This window comes from Pan paniscus, chromosome 13 (assembly GCF_029289425.2).
Source record: "Pan paniscus chromosome 13, NHGRI_mPanPan1-v2.0_pri, whole genome shotgun sequence".
NCBI classification, from domain to species: domain Eukaryota; kingdom Metazoa; phylum Chordata; class Mammalia; order Primates; family Hominidae; genus Pan; species Pan paniscus.
In genome coordinates, this window is record NC_073262.2 from 105,137,635 (window position 1) to 105,154,994 (window position 17,360).

General features: G+C 40.8%; 1 protein-coding gene and 1 pseudogene across 3 annotated transcripts in view; both read left to right on the top strand.

Moving 5' to 3' along the window:
- Positions 1-17,360, top strand: part of BMPR2 (bone morphogenetic protein receptor type 2) — a 192,072-nt gene that overhangs the window by 136,880 nt on the left and 37,832 nt on the right. For all 3 annotated transcript variants that reach the window (XM_003820766.7, XM_063595542.1, XM_055108970.2), the window contains 4 exons: positions 616-726; positions 1,780-1,871; positions 5,733-5,963; positions 7,001-7,115. In XM_003820766.7, coding sequence (XP_003820814.3) covers positions 616-726; positions 1,780-1,871; positions 5,733-5,963; positions 7,001-7,115 — 549 coding nt within the window. The remainder of the gene's footprint in view (positions 1-615; positions 727-1,779; positions 1,872-5,732; positions 5,964-7,000; positions 7,116-17,360) is intronic.
- On the top strand, positions 7,124-17,352 carry LOC117979445 (large ribosomal subunit protein uL13-like; annotated as a pseudogene).

The following is a 17,360-nucleotide window of genomic DNA, read 5'->3' on the forward strand; positions in this document are numbered from 1 at the left end:
TACAGGTGCATGCCACCATGCCTGACTAATTTTTTTTTTTTAATTTGTTTTAATGCCTGGCATTTTGCTATGTTGTCCAGGCTGGCCTTGACCTTGTGGCCTCAAGTGATCCTCCTGCAGCAGCCTCCCAAAGTGTTGGGATTATAGGCATGAGCCACTGTGCCCAGCCAGATAATATATTCTTGACGTTGTGTTAAGTACTTAGACTACCATCTAAATCTTACAGCTAACTTGGGAAATACAGAGTACTATTTTTATAAATGAGGAAATTGAGGATTTAAAACCAAATGTGATTCTAAAACTGTTAGATTCTAAGACTCTTAATATTATACTATCCTAACTAATCTGTTTCATGGTATTGTTGATGTTTTAATAATTAGGAGCACACCTACTTGGTGTTTTAGTGTTCCAAATCTATACGGAATAGTCTGTATGATTAAAAAATATAATTTGTAATTATCACATTTATTACTAATTTTTTCTTTCATTTCCTTTGATGCAAAAACATTACTAATTTGATTATACATGGGTACAGCCTTTCTAAAGGGCAGTCTGTCAGTATTTAACAAAATACTTCTTAAAAAAAATGACATTTCAAAATTTGTTTTCTTTTAGGTCCACCTCATTCATTTAACCGAGATGAGACAATAATCATTGCTTTGGCATCAGTCTCTGTATTAGCTGTTTTGATAGTTGCCTTATGCTTTGGATACAGAATGTTGACAGGTAAAAATTACTATTTTTTGTCCTATTGTTTATTAAACATGCAATTTAATCAATTTATTTGCTCCTTTTAAATTCCGTATGTTAAAAAAAATAGTCTCAAAGTTATGCAAAATACACCCAGCCTCAATAGTATCATGTATGGACAGTATTGTTTCATTTAAATTATCAGTCACTACCCCTTTCCATGCCACTGGATTATTTTGAAGCAAATCACAGATATCATATATCTGTAAATATTTAATTAGATATTATATATCTATAAATATTATCTCTACAATACAAGAGCTTTTTTTAAATTTTATTTTATTTTATTTTATTTTTGAGACGGAGTCTCGCTGTCGCCCAGGTTGGAGTGCAGTGGCGGGATCTCGGCTCACTGCAGGCTCCGCCCCCCAGGGTTCACGCCATTCTCCTGCCTCAGCCTCCTGAGTAGCTGGGACTACAGGTGCCCACCTCCTCGCCCGGCTAGTTTTTTGTATTTTTAGTAGAGACGGGGTTTCACCGTGTTAGCCAGGATGGTCTCGATCTCCTGACCTCGTGATCCGCCCGCCTTGGTCTCCCAAAGTGCTGGGATTACAGGCGTGAGCCACTGTGTCCGGCCAGTACAAGAGCTTTAAGAATACATATCCATAATACCATTTTCACATCTGAAAAAATAACAGTAATTCCTCAGTATCATCAAATGTCAAGTTGGTTCTAATATACTTTAGGTTTGATGGACTGTTTAGGAAATCAGCGTTCATTGATTCATTTGAATAACTTCTATACAATCTTCTTTAAAGTTTTTATAATATTGCTTAGGGTTTTAAACTTTTAAAGTATGTCATCATGGAAGTGTCTCCCAGAATTTGGCTTTCATGCTATTCTGCATTCATCTTAATTTATAGGTATTACCTAGTTTAGTAAATAGCTTTACTCCTATTGACATTAGGCATAAATCTTGCTGCTAATCTTTCTGCAGCTCTTCTTTTTAAGTGTAATATTATAAAAAGTGTAAAAAGATATTCATTTTAAGAAAACCATATATTAGTAACCTGTTTCCTGTTCCTATAGGAGACCGTAAACAAGGTCTTCACAGTATGAACATGATGGAGGCAGCAGCATCCGAACCCTCTCTTGATCTAGATAATCTGAAACTGTTGGAGGTAAGTTTGATGTTAGATTATGGACTGTTGTTTCTACTGTGATACTAGACCTGGAACAGTGACTTCATTCAATCATTAAGACATTCATTCATTTATTTAACCCTATTTACTAAATTACAATTTTTTGTCAAGGCCTATTCTAGGCACTAGGAACATAGGTGAACAATACAGATATGTCTCCTGGGGCTTCTATTTGAGTTGGGGAGTCTACAAACAGGTACAGGAATGTATAATATAATTGCAAGTAGTAGTAAGTGCTATGAAGAAAAGTACAGTGGATAAGAAAGTGATGAAAAGGGGGTTATTAAAGAAAATACGGGCCAGGCGCAGTGCCTCATGCCTGTAATCCCAGTACTTTGGGAGGCTGAAGCTGGTGGATCACCTGAGATCAGGAGTTCAAGACCAGCCTGACCAACATGAAGACACCCTGTCTCTGCTAAAAATACAAAATTAGCCAGGCATGGTGGTTCATGCCTGTAATCCCAGCTACTCAGGAGGCTGAGGCAGGAGAATTGCTTGAACCCGGGAGGCAGAGGTTGCGGTGAGCCGAGATCGCACCATTGCACTCTAGCCTGGGCAACAAGAGCGAAACTCTGCCACAAAAAAAAAAAAAAAGAAAGAAAAAGAAAATATGGCCAGGTGCAGTGGCTCACGCCTGTAATCCTATCACTTTGGGAGGCTGAGGCAGGGGGATCACTTGAGGTCAGGAGTTCAAGACCAGCCTGGCCAACATGGTGAAACCCTATCTCTACTAAAATACAAAAATTAACTGGGAGTGGTGGCGCCCGCCTGTAGTCCCAGCTGCTTGGGAGGCTGAGGCTAGCGAATTGCTTGAACCCAGAAGGTGGAGGTTGCAATGAGCCAAGGTCACGCCACTGCACACTAGGTGACACAGCAGGAATCCGTCTCAAAAAATAAAAAAGAAAAAGAAAATATATTTAGAAAGAGGTTGACCTTTGAGTAGAGATTTGTACAGGGTATGAGAATAAAGACATGAAAGTTTGAGAAGAGTGTGCCACAAGGGATCCATAATAGACAACAAATAAATACTCCTTGTCTGCATATATTACATATTTTTATAGATACATAAGGCTCTTATATATAGAATTTAAGTTTCATTTGGTGATATCTCAGAAGCTACATTAAAAGTGTTACCATGATGAGTGTTTTTATATTTATTAAGAATGACTTGAAAACTATGGTCCCCAAACCAGAGACTATTAAATAATAGATGTGATAGATTTGGCTATATAAAAAATTATAAGAACTTTCTGTTTTGGGAGAGACATACCATAAACAAAGATAAAAGCCAAATTTGAAAAATAAATTTCAACATTTCAACATTTAAGGGAAAACTTGATAAAGAACTGATATAAATCAAGATGAAAGAAACATTCTATAGCAAATGGACAAAAAGGCTAAGTGCTGTGACTCACACCTGTAATCCCAGCTCTTTTGGGAGGCCAAAGTGGGTGGATTGCTTGAGCCCAGGAGTTCAAGACAAGTCATGGGCAACATGGTGAAACCCCATTTATTTTGTAAAAAATACAAAAATTAGCTGGGTGTGGTGGCACATGCCTGTAGTCCCAGCTACTCGGGAGGCTGAGGTTGAAGGATCACTTGAGCCCAAGAGGTAGAGGTTGTGGTTAGCCTAGGTGACAGAGACCCTGTCTCAAAAAAAAAAGGACAAAAGGTATTAACTGCCAATTCACAAAAAGAAGTAAGTGTGGCTAAGAAATGTACAGTAAGATGTCCAATTTACAAGGCTGAAAGAAATACTAGTTAACCCATGGAATTTTAGCCATGATTAAGTGATAGAAACACTTCCAAACATTGCTGAATTAACTATATATTGATATAACCTTTTTAAAGGACACTTTGTATAATTTTGACCTGGAAACAGTGTATGAAACACAACATATATCCTTAAATAAATGATGGTAAATCCCCAACCTGTTTTAATAAAAAGTAAAAGCAATCCCCAGAAGCCAAAAATAACGAGAATGGGTTACATTTTGCTGGTTCTTTGGGTGTTGAGTAATTTTTTTGTATTCTGGATATTGTGAATATTGTATTGTGGAACACTGAACTCAAAAATTAGCTAGGTATCATGGCACGCGCCTGTAATCCTAGCTACTCAGGAGGCTGAGGCAGGAGAATCACTTGAACCCGGGAAACGGAGGTTGCAGTGAGCTGAGACCGTGCCACTGCACTCCAGCCTGAGCGAAAGAGCAAGACTATCTCAATTAAAAAAAAAAAAAAAAAAAAAAAAGATTTTTTTTTTGTTGTTTTAGTAAGCAATAAACTTGGTTGAACACATACCACAAATCTGTCTGGGGCAGAAGCTCAAATCTCAGTTCAGTTATTTTATCTTTTTTTTTTTTTTTTTTTTTTTTTTTTTTTTTACTCTGTCATCTGGAGTGCAAGGCATGGTCTGGGGTCACCGCAACCTCTGCCTCCCGGTTTCAAGTGATTCTCCAGCCTCAGCCTCTATGTAGGGATCTTTATGCAAGTATTTAAGCCTCCACAAAAGTGACTACAGGCGCGTGCCACCACGCCCAGCTAAGTTTTGTATTTCTAGTAGAGATGGGGTTTCACTGTGTTGGCCAGGCTGGTCTCAAACTCCTGACCTCGTGATCCACCCGCCTCAGCCTCCCAAAGTGCTGGGATTACAGGCGTGAGCCACCACGCCCGGCCTCAGTTATTTTATCTTTAGCTGGAAACTCTCTTGTATATTCATTGGGCTTTCCTCTCTCTGAATTTCTCCTTTCTAGGGTTCTCCCCTCACTTTCTAGCAACTGTGGCTGTCCAAAATATGTCCTGAGTTTCCCAAGGCCAGAACAATTTTCTGTTCTTCTTTTTTCTTTTTTTTTTTTGAGACGGAGTCTCACTCGGTCACCCAGTCTGGAGTGCAGTGGCGCGACCTTGGCTCACTGCAAGCTCTGCCTCCCAGGTTCACGCCATTCTCCTGCCTCAGCCTCCTGAGTAAGTGGGACTACAGGCGCCCACCACCACGCCTGACTTTTTTTTTTTTTTTTTTGTATTTTTTTAGTAGAGATGGGGTTTTACCATGTTAGCCAGGATGGTCTCGATCTCCTGACCTCATGATCCACCCACCTCAGCCTCCCAAAGGGCTGGGATTACAGGCGTGAGCCACCGTGCCTGGCCTCTGTTTTTTTTTTTTTTTTTTTTTAATTGAGACAGTCTTGCTCTTTCGCCCAGGCTGGAGTGCAGTGGCGCGGTCTCAGCTCACTGCAACCTCCGTTTCCTGGGTTCAAGTGATTCTCCTGCCTCAGCCTCCTGAGTAGCTAGGATTACAGGCGTGTGCCATGATACCCAGCTAATTTTTGTATTTTTAGTAGAGACAGGGTTTCACCACTTTGGCCAGGCTGGTCTCGAACTCCTGACCTCAAGTGATCTGCCCACCTCAGCCTCCCAAAGTGCTGAGATTACAGGCATGAGCCACCACACCCAGCCTAGAATGATTTTCTTTAGCAATTTTAGTTCCACTGCACAGTGCTGATTTCAGCCTGCCCTCAGGATAAAAGTCATAAAAATGGGTAGCTTGCCCCATACCACTTTTTTCTCAAAGCTTTAATGCCTCTCAAGATCTATCTGCCTTTAGATCTTTCTTTTTTTTAAATTTTGTCCAGCATTTATAAATGTTCTCTATGGGCAGGCTGGGTCTGGTAGGAGCTTCATCAGCCATACTAGAACAGAATTTATTAATTTCTTGATAATGGAATAAACTGTAAGCAACAGAGAGCTGTAGCATTCTGTTTAAATTTGTACTTTATTATTTAGTAAATTTGATTGTTCAATTGTGATATTAATACCTTGCTTTCTTTAAAACAATTGCAGCTGATTGGCCGAGGTCGATATGGAGCAGTATATAAAGGCTCCTTGGATGAGCGTCCAGTTGCTGTAAAAGTGTTTTCCTTTGCAAACCGTCAGAATTTTATCAACGAAAAGAACATTTACAGAGTGCCTTTGATGGAACATGACAACATTGCCCGCTTTATAGTTGGAGATGAGAGAGCCACTGCAGATGGACGCATGGAATATTTGCTTGTGATGGAGTACTATCCCAATGTAAGTTCTTCATAGAAAATAAACTGAGGCCAAGTGTGGTGGCTTATGCCTGTAATCCCAGCACTTTTGGAGGCTAAGGCAGGTGGATCACTTGAGGCCAAGAGTTCAGGACCAGCCTCGCCAACATGGCAAAACTCCCGTCTCTACTAAAAATACAAAAATTAGCCGGGTATGATGGCACACATCTGTAATTCCAGCTACTTGGGAGGCTGAGGCACGAGAATTGCTTGAACCCGGTAGGCGGAGGTTGCAGGGAGCCGAGATTGTACAGCCCTACTCCAGCCTGGGCGACAGAGCAAGACGCAATCTCAAAAAATAAAAAAAAATAAACTGACATTTATATTAGTTGTTAATCAGACTTCAGAGAGGACCACTGTATTACAGATAGAGCATTGCTGACTCACAAACTGGATTATTAATGGTCTGCAATGAAATAAGGATCTCACACCAGAATGTGAATCAACTAATTATACTGTTTGTTGCGCTGTCTCCTCTTTCTATCTGTTTTTCTCTTCTTTATTTAATTTTTTGATAAGTTTTTTGATGAAAGAAGCAGTACTTTGATTGACATTCATTCTGATGCAACATTCTTTTCTCATAAGCAACTGGTAATAGTTTGTAGATAAGCACTTTGAGTGGCACCAATACATAAATGAATATATTTACAAAATCCTTTTGTTTTCTACTTATTAACCATAACAATATAATTTGTATTCATACTGGTGAATGATACACTTTTCTATCTTAATTTGATCAAAGAATTGTTTAAAAGGAAATAATCATTCATAATTTTTAGTATTAGAGACATAAAAATTGATAATGTTTAAATTCCCCTTTCCATCCCTTCCTCTCCTCTCTACACACAGAAATGTCATACTAACTCTTTCAAGATTCTGAAATGTAGTAGTTCATTAGATCTTCATGGAATCCTAGCCTATTTGCAAATTCTTTATAAGGATGCTAATTCACTCTTCATGTTAAAGTGAGTTAATTCTACCTTTTTTTTTTTTTTTTTTGGCATTTTTTCCTCTATATAGGGATCTTTATGCAAGTATTTAAGTCTCCATACAAGTGACTGGGTAAGCTCTTGCCGTCTTGCTCATTCTGTTACTAGAGGACTGGCTTATCTTCACACAGAATTACCACGAGGAGGTAAGATAGTCAATAGATGAAATTGACACTCATGTGGGTTCAAAATTCACAACAGGAAATTTTAATTATATCTTCAAAGTAAAAGTATAATTTATATTATTGGAGATTTATTATTAGTCAGTTGTTTGAAAGATTCAGCATGAAATGCATTTGAAATGTAACAGAAAGAGCTTTCCCACACAGCTGCCAAGATGGCAGAGGGGCAGTCCTGGTGCTTGATAGCTGAGTAAAACTCCTGGGCTACCTGGAGGCTATCATGACCCAGCAGAGAAAGTAGTGGTCATGTCCTGTGAGGACATCAACATTTCTGGCAGTTTCTACAGAAACAAGTTAAAGTATCTAGCCTTCCTCTGCAAGCGGACAAGCACCAACCCTTCCCAAGGACCCTACCATTTATGGGTCCCCAGCCACATCTTTTGGCAGACCACCTGCGGTAGGCTGCCCCACAAGACCAAGCAAGGCTAGGCTGCCCTAGATCACCTCAAGGTGTTTGATAGAATCCCCCTGCCATATGACAAGAAAAAGCAGGTGGTGGTTTCTGCCACCCTCGAGGTTGTACGTCCGAAGCCTTGAAGAAAGTTTGCCTACCTGGGGCACTGGGCTCAGAAGGTTGACTGGAAATACCAGGCAATGACAGCCACCATGGGGGAGAAGAGGAAGGTCTATTATCAGAAGATCTGTTACCAGAAGAAAAACAGCTCATGAGGCTATAGGAAAAGGCTGAAAAGAACATAGAGAAGAACATTGACAAATACACGAAGGTCCTCAAGGCCCACAGACTCCTAGTCTGAGTCCAATAAAGACTGTTTATTCCTCATGCTTGTCCTGGCCTGCCCTTCCTCCATTGTTGCCATGGGGATGTAGGGGACCCAGGGGCAGCAGTCCAGGTGCCCTAGGCAGCCTGGGACTTACAAAGCTGGAGATAAGGAATGAATCTTAGTCACTGTCTTTCTATTAGGTTACTTTAAACAACTCTAAAAGTTGTGCAGACATAATTTGTCTATGATGTACTTGTTTGCAAGAGAGTTTCATAAAATCATTAGTAAAAACAACCTGCTACTTCAGTTGGAATATTGGCAGCCCGGGCGTGATTGATGGCTCATGCCTGTAACTCTGACACTTTGGGAGACCAAGGCAGGTGGATTGCTTGAGCTCGGGAGTTTGAGACCAGCCTGGGTAACATGGTGAAACCCTGTCTCTACAAAAAATATAAACATTAGCTGGACGTGGTGGCATGCACCTGTAGTCGCAGCTACTTGGGAGGCTGAGCTGGGAGGATTGTTTGAGCCTGGGAGGTGAAGGTTCTAGTTAGCTGAAATCACACCACTGTATTCCAGCCTGGCTGACAGCTTAGACTGTCTCAGAAAAAAAAAAAAAAAAACAAATGTGAACTGGAACACTAATTGAAGAGTTTCCCTACCTTGTGAATGGGGAATCTGTTTATATTTCCTACCTTGTCATATACTGTACTCTGCAGCTGTTAGGATGTGAGAAAATGCCTGTGGGGACAGTATGAGCCTGGTGTTATACAGGGTATTTATGGATGTGTAGGCTAGGAAGATATGCAACCAAGGGATTACAGCCATTGCATTCTCTTCCCTGTACTTTGTGATGAGAAACAAATAAATTAATTTTAAAGAAAAAAATATAACAGGAAGAATAAGAGAAAGAACTTTGGCTGGCATGGTGACTCATGGCTGTAATCCCAACACTTTGAAAGGCCAAGTGGATCTCAAGGATCACTTGAGCACAGGAGTTTGAGACCAGCATGGGCAACAAAGTGGGACCCTTTCTCTACAAAATATAAAAGAGTTAGCCAGATGTGGTGACATGCGCACATAATCTGAGCTATTTGGATGGCTGAGGTGGGAGGATTGCTTGAGTCCAGGAGGTCTAGGCTGTAGTGAGCTGTGTTCACCCCACTGCACTCCAGCCTGAGTGACAGAGTGAGACCCTGTCTCAGAAAAACAAAAAAAGAAAGAAAAAGAACTTCAAGACTTACAGGGACCATTAAGAATTTAATTCTTGGCCGGGCACGGTGGCTCACGCCTATAATCCCAGCACTTTGGGAGGCCGAGGTGGGCGGATCACAAGGTCAGGAGTTTGAGACCAGCCTGACCAACATGGTGAAACCCCGTCTCTACTAAAAATACAAAAAATTAGCCAGGCATGGTGGCACGCTTCTGTATTCCCAGCTACTGAGGAGGCTGAGGCAGGAGAATCGTTTGAACCTGGGAGGCAGAGGTTGCAATGAGCCGAGATCACGCCACTGCACTCCAGCCTGGGTGACAGAGTGAGACTCCCTCTCAAAAAAAAAAAAAAAAAAGAAATTCTTGTCCATTAATAATTTCTGAGTTGGGTGCAGTGACTCACATCTATAATCCGAACAATTTGGGAGGCCGAGGCAGGAGGACTGCTTGAGCCCAAGGGTTCAAAACCAGCCTAGACAACATAGTCAGACCGCCATCTCTACAAAAAAAGTTTTAATCAGCTGGAGGTGGTGGCACACACCTGTGGTCCCACCTACTCAGGAGGCTGAGGTGGGAGGATAGCTTGAGCCTAGGAATTCTAGTTGCAATGAGCTATGATCATGCCACTGCACTTCAGCCTGGTTGACAGAGTGAGACATCATCTAAAAAAAAAAAAAGAAAAATGAATTCCTTTTCATACTCTGAACATTCTTCCTCTAAGATATACATGCGAGCATACTTAGAAAATATTCTTTTCAAAAGAAACTATCCACGGAGTAAACAACCTACAAATGAGAGAAAATATTTGCAAACTGCACGTCCAACAAAGGTCTAATATCCAGAATGTATAAGGAACTTAAACAATTGAACAAGCAAAAAACAAATAGCCACATTGAAAAGTGGACAAATGACATGAATAGACACTTCCCAAAAGATGACATACAAGCAGCCAACAAAAATGCTCCATATCACTAATCATCAGAGAAATGCAAATCAAAACCACAATGATATACTATCTTACAACAGTCAGAATGGCTGTTAATGAAAAGTCAAAAAACAACGGATGCTGTTGAGACTGGAGAAAGCAGAACACTTATACATTATTGGTGGGAGTATAAATTAGTTCAGCCACTGTGGAAAGTAGTTTGGAGATTCCTCAAAGAACTTTAAACAGAACTACCATTTGACCCAGCAATCCTATTACTGGGTATATATCCAAAAGAAAGCAAATAATTCTACCAGAGAGACACAGGTCTTCTGTTTTTCACAGCACTATCCACAATAGCAAAGATACGTAATCAACCTACTTGTCTGTCAGTGGTGGACTGGATATAAAAAATGTGTTAAATGGCCGGACGTGGTGGATTACGCCTGTAATCCCAGCACTTTGGGAGGCTGAGGTGGGCGGATCACCTGAGGTCGGGAGTTCAAGACCAGCCTGAGTCAACATGGAGAAACCCCATCTCTACTAAAAATACAAAATTAGCCGGGGGTGGTGGTGCATGCCTGTAATCCCAGCTACTCGGGAGGCTGAGGCAGGAGAATCTCTTGAACGTGGGAGGCAGAAGTTGCGGTGAGCCAAGATCGTGCCATTGCACTCCAGCCTGGGCAGCAAGAGTGAAACTCCATCTCAAAAAGAAAAAAGAAAAAGAAAATGTGTTACACATACACCATCGAATACTACACAGCCATAAAAATGAATGAAATCATATCCTTTGCAGCAACATGGATGGAGCTGGAGTAGGTTATGCTAAGCAGGAACAGAAAACCAAATACCACATTTTCTCACTTTATAAGTGGGACGTAAACATCGGGTACTCAGGGACATGAAGATGACAGCAGTAGAAACTAGGGACTACTAGAGTGAGGAGAGAGGGAGAGGGGCAAGGGCTAAAAAACTGTTGGGGCCGGACGCGGTGGCTCATGCCTGTAATCCCAGCACTTTGGGGGGCTGAGGCAGGCGGATCACGAGGTCAGGAGATCAAGACCATCCTGGCTAACACAGTGAAACCCTGTCTCTACTAAAAATGCAAAAAATTAGTCGGGCGTGGTGGCGGGCGCCTGTAGTCCCAGCTACTCGCGAGGCTGAGGCAGGAGAATGCCATGAACCCGGTAGGCGGAGCTTGCAGTGAGCCGAGATCACGCCACTGCACTCCAGCCTGGGCGACAGAGCGAGAGTCTGTCTCAAAAAAAAAAAAAAAACAACTACCTGTTGGGTACTATGCTCATTACATGAATAACAGGATCATTTGTACCTCAAACCTCAGCATCATACTATAAACCCAGATAACAAACTTGCACATGTACCCCTGAGTTTAAAATAAAAGAGGCCAGGTACCATGGCTCACACCTGAAATCCCAACACTTTGGGAGGCTGAGACGGGCAGAGAGCCCAAGAGTTCAAGACCAACATGGTGAAACCCTGTCTCTACAATAGCCAGGCATAGTAGCATGCATCTCAGGAGGGTAAGGTGAGAAGATTGTTTGAGCCCGGGAGGCGGAGGTTACAGTGAGCCAAGATCTCGCCACTGCACTCCAGCCTGGGCAACAGACCAAGACTGTGTCTGAAAAATAAGGCTAGGTGCGGTGGCTCACGCCTGTAATCGCAACACTTTGGGAGGCCAAGGCAGGTGGATCACCTGAGGTCAGGAGTTCGAGACCAGCCTGGCCAACATGGTGAAACCCCATCTCTACTAAAAATATCAAAAAAAAAAAATTAGCCAGGCATGGTGGCAGGTGCCTGTAATCCCAGGTGCTTGGGAGGCTGAGGCAGGAGAATCAACAAAAGCGAAACTCCATCTCAGAAAAGTAAATAAATAAAAGAAAAAAATGTTCTTTTGATTCTAGGGCATTTTCAGACTTTTTAAAGCCCATTTTTGGACCTTAGGTTAAGAACCTCTTAGCTAGGCTATATTATATTTTCCTTGTATTAATTTTGTTTAAGTGAACTACAGTGCATCATTAATTTTTTTAATTTTTAATTTTTGTGGGTACATAGTAGTGTATATATTTATGAGGTACGTGAGTTTTGTTGTTGTTGTTTTTTGTTTTTTTGAGATGAGTCTCGCTCTGTTCCCCAGGCTGGAGTGCAATGGCGCAATCTCAGTTCACTGCAACCTCTGCCTCCCTGGTTCAAGCAATTCTCCTGCCTCAGTCTCCCAAGCATTACAGGCATGCACCCAGCTAATTTTTGTATTTTTAGTAGAGATGGGGTTTCACCATGTTGGCCAAGATGGTCTCAATCTCCTGACCTCAGGTGAGCCGCCCACCTCTGCCTCCCAAAGTGCTGGGATTACAGGCATGAGCCAGTGCACCTGGCTGGCTTTCATTTTCAAAGTCACCTCATTGTCCATCATGCCAGTCAGCAGGGAAAAGTAAGGGAAGGTAAAAGGAATTGTCCCTTTCTGTCTCCAGAAGTCCCACTCCTATGCTTGTTTGTTTCCCAGAACCTAGTGCACACTTAGCTCCAAAAGAGGCTGGTAATATAGTTGTTGCTGATGTTGTTGTTTCCTGCTTGTATTGCTGCCTCAAATAATATTGGGTTCTGTTACTAGGTAGGAAGAGAAGAATACATTGTGGGGATCAGCCTTTGCTCGTGTTTCAGAGCTATGTAGTTATATTCCCTGTTGTAACTGTGGTCTTCCTCACCTTTCATGCATATTTTTGCTAGTTGTTCAGAGCATCTTTTTTTTTTTTTTTTTTTTTTTTTTTGAGACGGAGTTTAGCTCTTGCTGCTCAGGCTGGAGTGCAATGGCGCGATCTCAGCTCACTGCAACCTCCGCCTCCCGGGTTCAAGCAATTCTCCTGCCTCAGCCTCCCGAGTAGCTGGGATTACAGGCATGCACCACCACGCCCAGCTAATTTTGTATTTTTAGTAGAGATGGGGTTTCTCCATGTTGACTCAGGCTGGTCTTGAACTCCTGACCTCAGGTGATCTGCCCACCTCAGCCTCCCAAAGTGCTAGGATTACAGGTGTGAGCCACAGCACCCAGCCTGGAGCATCTCTTTAATACATTTGCTTTCTCACTTTGTTTCAATATACACCTCACCTCATAGATACCCCAAAGTTACCTTTGCTATAATTGTGTCTTTGTGCTTTCTTCTACCCTCATCCCTTTCTACATTTCCTTGTCATATTATAGCCCTGACATTATTTTTTCAGTCTCTCTGACATCTTTAGTGAAGAGAACTTTAATATATCAGTTTCTTAGATCTTTGTTTCATTGTATATTAGCATGGATCATCTTTTCTAGCTGATGCTTCATGTATAAATAATTTCTCCTGAATAATTTATCCGTTCATTTATCTTGACATCTTGCTTCTCCTGAATACAGAATTGTCCAAAGTATTGCCTGTGTCAGCAACTTGATGCACTTGCTGTAGTGCTTTAGCACATTAACCATTGGACTGTGTCCACTTAGCTCTTAAATATTATACTGCCTTTAAAAAGTTGGCTTAGCACAGAACTTAAAATGCCATCCTAATCTCCCTTTTCAAGGCTTGCATAATTTAGCAAGGTTTCAAGTCAAATGTAGGCTGAAAAGAATGATTGCCATCAGATGTAAGTTTTATTTAAACAGAGCTGTTACTCTGAAACATTAGCTAATGTTACCACTAAATAAGGGTAATACCTTTTTAAAAACTAAGTACATAGATGCTGCTATTGCATATAAATATAGTAGCTATTTGAATTTATGGGATTTTTTTTTTTTTTTTTTTGGAGTCTCACTCTGTTGCCCAGGGTGGAGGGCAATGGCATAATGTCGGCTCACTGCAACCTCCGCCTCCTGGATTCAAGCGATTCTCCTGCCTCAGCCTCCCAAGTAGCTGGGATTACAGACGTCCACCACCATGCTGGGCTAATTTTTTGTATTTTAGTAGAGACAAGGTTTCACCATGTTGGCCAGGGTGGTCTCAAACTCCTGACCTCAGGTGATCCACCTGCCTCGACCTCCAAAAGAGCTGGGATTACAGGCATGGGCCACTGTGCCTGCCCAGAATTTATGTTTTTTACCTGATTATTTAAAAAATATTCCCTGGCCGAATGCAGTGGCTCAAGGCTGTAATCCCAGCACTTTGGGAGGCCGAGGTGGGTGGATCGTGAGGTCAGGAAATCGAAACCATTCTGGCCAACATGTGAAACCCTGTCTCTACTAAAAATACAAAAAAAATTAGCTGGGCTTGGTGGCGTGCGCCTGTAGTCCCAGCTACTCGGTAGGCTGAGGCAGAAGAATCGCTTGAACCCGGGAGGCAGAGGTTGCAGTGAGCTGAGATTGCTGCCACTGCACTCCAGCCTGGGCGATGGAGCAAGACTCCATCTCAAAAATAAATAAATAAATAAATAAAAAATATTCCCAAGTACAGATGTTTCTTGACTTACAATGGGATTACATCCCAATGAACTGATTATAAATTGGCTGGGCATGGTAGTTCATCCCTGTAATCCCAGCACTTTAGGAGGCTGAGGCAGGAGAATCAAACTCCTGAGCTCAGAAGTTTGAGACTAGTCTCGGCAACATAGTGAGACCCCGTCTCTACAAAAATAAAAAAATTAGCTGGCTGTGGTGGCATGCACCTGTAGTCCCAGCTATTTAGGAGGCTGAGGTGGGAGGATTGCCTGAGCCCAGGAGGTCAAGACTGCAGTGAGCCAAGATCATGCCACTGCACTCCAGCCTGAGCAACAGAGCGAGACCCTGTTTTTATTTATTTATTTACTTTTGAGATGGAGTCTCGCTCTGTCGCCCAGGCTGGAGTGCAATGGCGTGATCTCGGCTCACTGCAAGCTCTGCCTCCCGGCTTCATGCCATTCTCCTGCCTCAGCCTCCAGAGTAGCTGGGACTACAGGCACCCACCACCACGCCGAGCTGATTTTTTGTATTTTTAGTAGAGACAGGGTTTCACTGTGCTGGCCAGGATGGTCTCGATCTCCTGACCTCGTGATCCACCCGCCTCAGCCTCCCCAAGTGCTGGGATTGTAGGCATGAGCCACCACGCCTGGCCAGAGACCCTGTTTTAAAAAAATGAAAGAAAGAAAAGAAAAAAGATCGTAAGTTAGAAATATTGTAAGTTGAAAATGCATTTAATACATTTAACCTACTGAACATCATAGCTTAGCCTAAACTATCTTAAATATGCTCAGAACACTTACATTAGCCTACAGTTGGCCGAATCATCCAATACAAAGTCTACGTTATAATAAAGGATTGAATATCTCATGTGATTTATTGAACACTGTTCTGAAAGTGATAAAAAGTAATGAAGTATGGTTTCTACTGATTGTTTACTGCTTTCCCACCACTGTAAAGTTGAGAAATCATAAATCAAACCATCTGTAAGTGAAAGATCATCTGTATGCCTATACTATACTATTTTTACTTGAAGTGCTCTTTCACTGAATTCTATCCTTCCCAGCATCTTCAGATATAACTTTGTTATTTGGAGTAGAAATTTGGTAGTAAGGAATTATACTGTTATTACTTATTCAGCTGTTTGTTGCTTCCGAATAAGGAAGAATTGAACCTATATTTATTTGTAATAAGATCTCCCTATGAATTTTTTCCATATTATAATAGCAACGCATGCTTATTACCAAAGAAATATCTGACCAAAAAAATAGATATAGACAACTCAGACTTCACCAGAAAATTACTGTTAAGTAGTTTGTATATAGTCTTTCATGTCCTTGGGAGGGCAGGGGGATAGCACTGGTAATAATTATGTATAAATATCCATAGATTGACTATTTTTGGTCAGGTTTTAAAAATACATATAACTAATATCTTGTTGTGCTTTCCTTTGAGATATTTGCCTACTGCACTGTTCTGCCCAGGGCAAAATTATTGTATGTTCCAGCCTCCCTCCACACCCAAATAAAGAAAATTAAAATGAGTACAGAGGGGAATTTAAAAGGGAAAACTTTTCTCAAAAGGGCAGTCTGTAGTTCTGCCCATTGATTTGGTATTATTATATAAATATATTTCAATGTTTCCATGAGTTTTCCTATATAAATATTAGCTCAAGATTGTACGACATATATTTATGTTGTGGCTTTATCCAGAGTAAGAAATGCAGCTCTTGCAGGAATTGAGTAGGAGCCAAGTTAATACAAGCTTTGGAAGACTGGAGAACAGGAAGTGGGTAAGGGAGGAAATGAGAAAGAAATCAACTCTTAGGTGAAGAAATTGGTAACTCCTATTTTTTCTTCAAATTGTACTGTTGCTTAATTTTTTACATCAATGATTATTATAATTATCTGTAGTTTCATTACTGGTGAAATTGCATTTGAATGCTCATTAATGAGCGTAATACATCTGAATACTGAGTCTATTTGTGCCAAAATACAAATCCTCAGTAAATGTATTGACTTTGTTCTGATTGCTCTGTTTTTCTCTATACCTAAGCAGATATTTTAAATTTCAGAAATTGTGCTATAGAATTTTTTTTCAGTTCCAGAGCTATGGTTTTATTTAATACAAGGTTTATATAAGATTTCCTTATAGAGAAGAAAAATATAATGTACTTATATTTGGTGAGAGGCTTAGGTTAGATTCATTCTTTCAGTCGGCAATCATTTACTGTGTGTCTACTCTGTGCCAAGCCTTTTAAAGTCAGGTAAAAGATGTTCTCTTTCTGCCTTCATGGAGCCTGTAGTCCTATGATAAGGATAAAAAAGTAATAGAAGGAGCATAATACTACTTTGCTTCTGTAAAATCAGAAAAACAAGTTTTCATATCTTGGTGAGAGATACCACTTCCTCCACTTGTTTTTCCAAACCATTGTAAAACTATTTGTGGTTAGATTTGAAAAGCTGAGGTGGGCTTAGAGATATGGCTAAACCTCAGGGCAGAACTGGAATGTGCTGTCACAGATTTGATCTGTAAAGCCATAGAAGAGCAGTTTAAGATTTATGTTAAAATTTTGGAGCTCCATTAGTTTTTCACTGATACTTATTTTAGACAAGCAGACTTTTTTTTTTGATGTTTATACCAAATATTCCTTTCTGTATTGCCTCCTTTTACAGCCCTATACTATAAATGAAGAGAAAAAACAAGTGCGTGTTAGAATCTGAAGTGGCAGCGTGTTTGTTTGTTTTAGTTAATGTTTATACATGCAACAGGAGTTATATTGTAAAATATATTAGAAAATAGTGATGAGTGTGAGTTGAAATTTCGATTTCTTTTTTTGTTATTAGAAAATTAATGGGCAGAAAAATAATACTACTTCTATATTTATGTATATTCATTTCATGTTCAATAGTCCCTTTTACTCATTGATA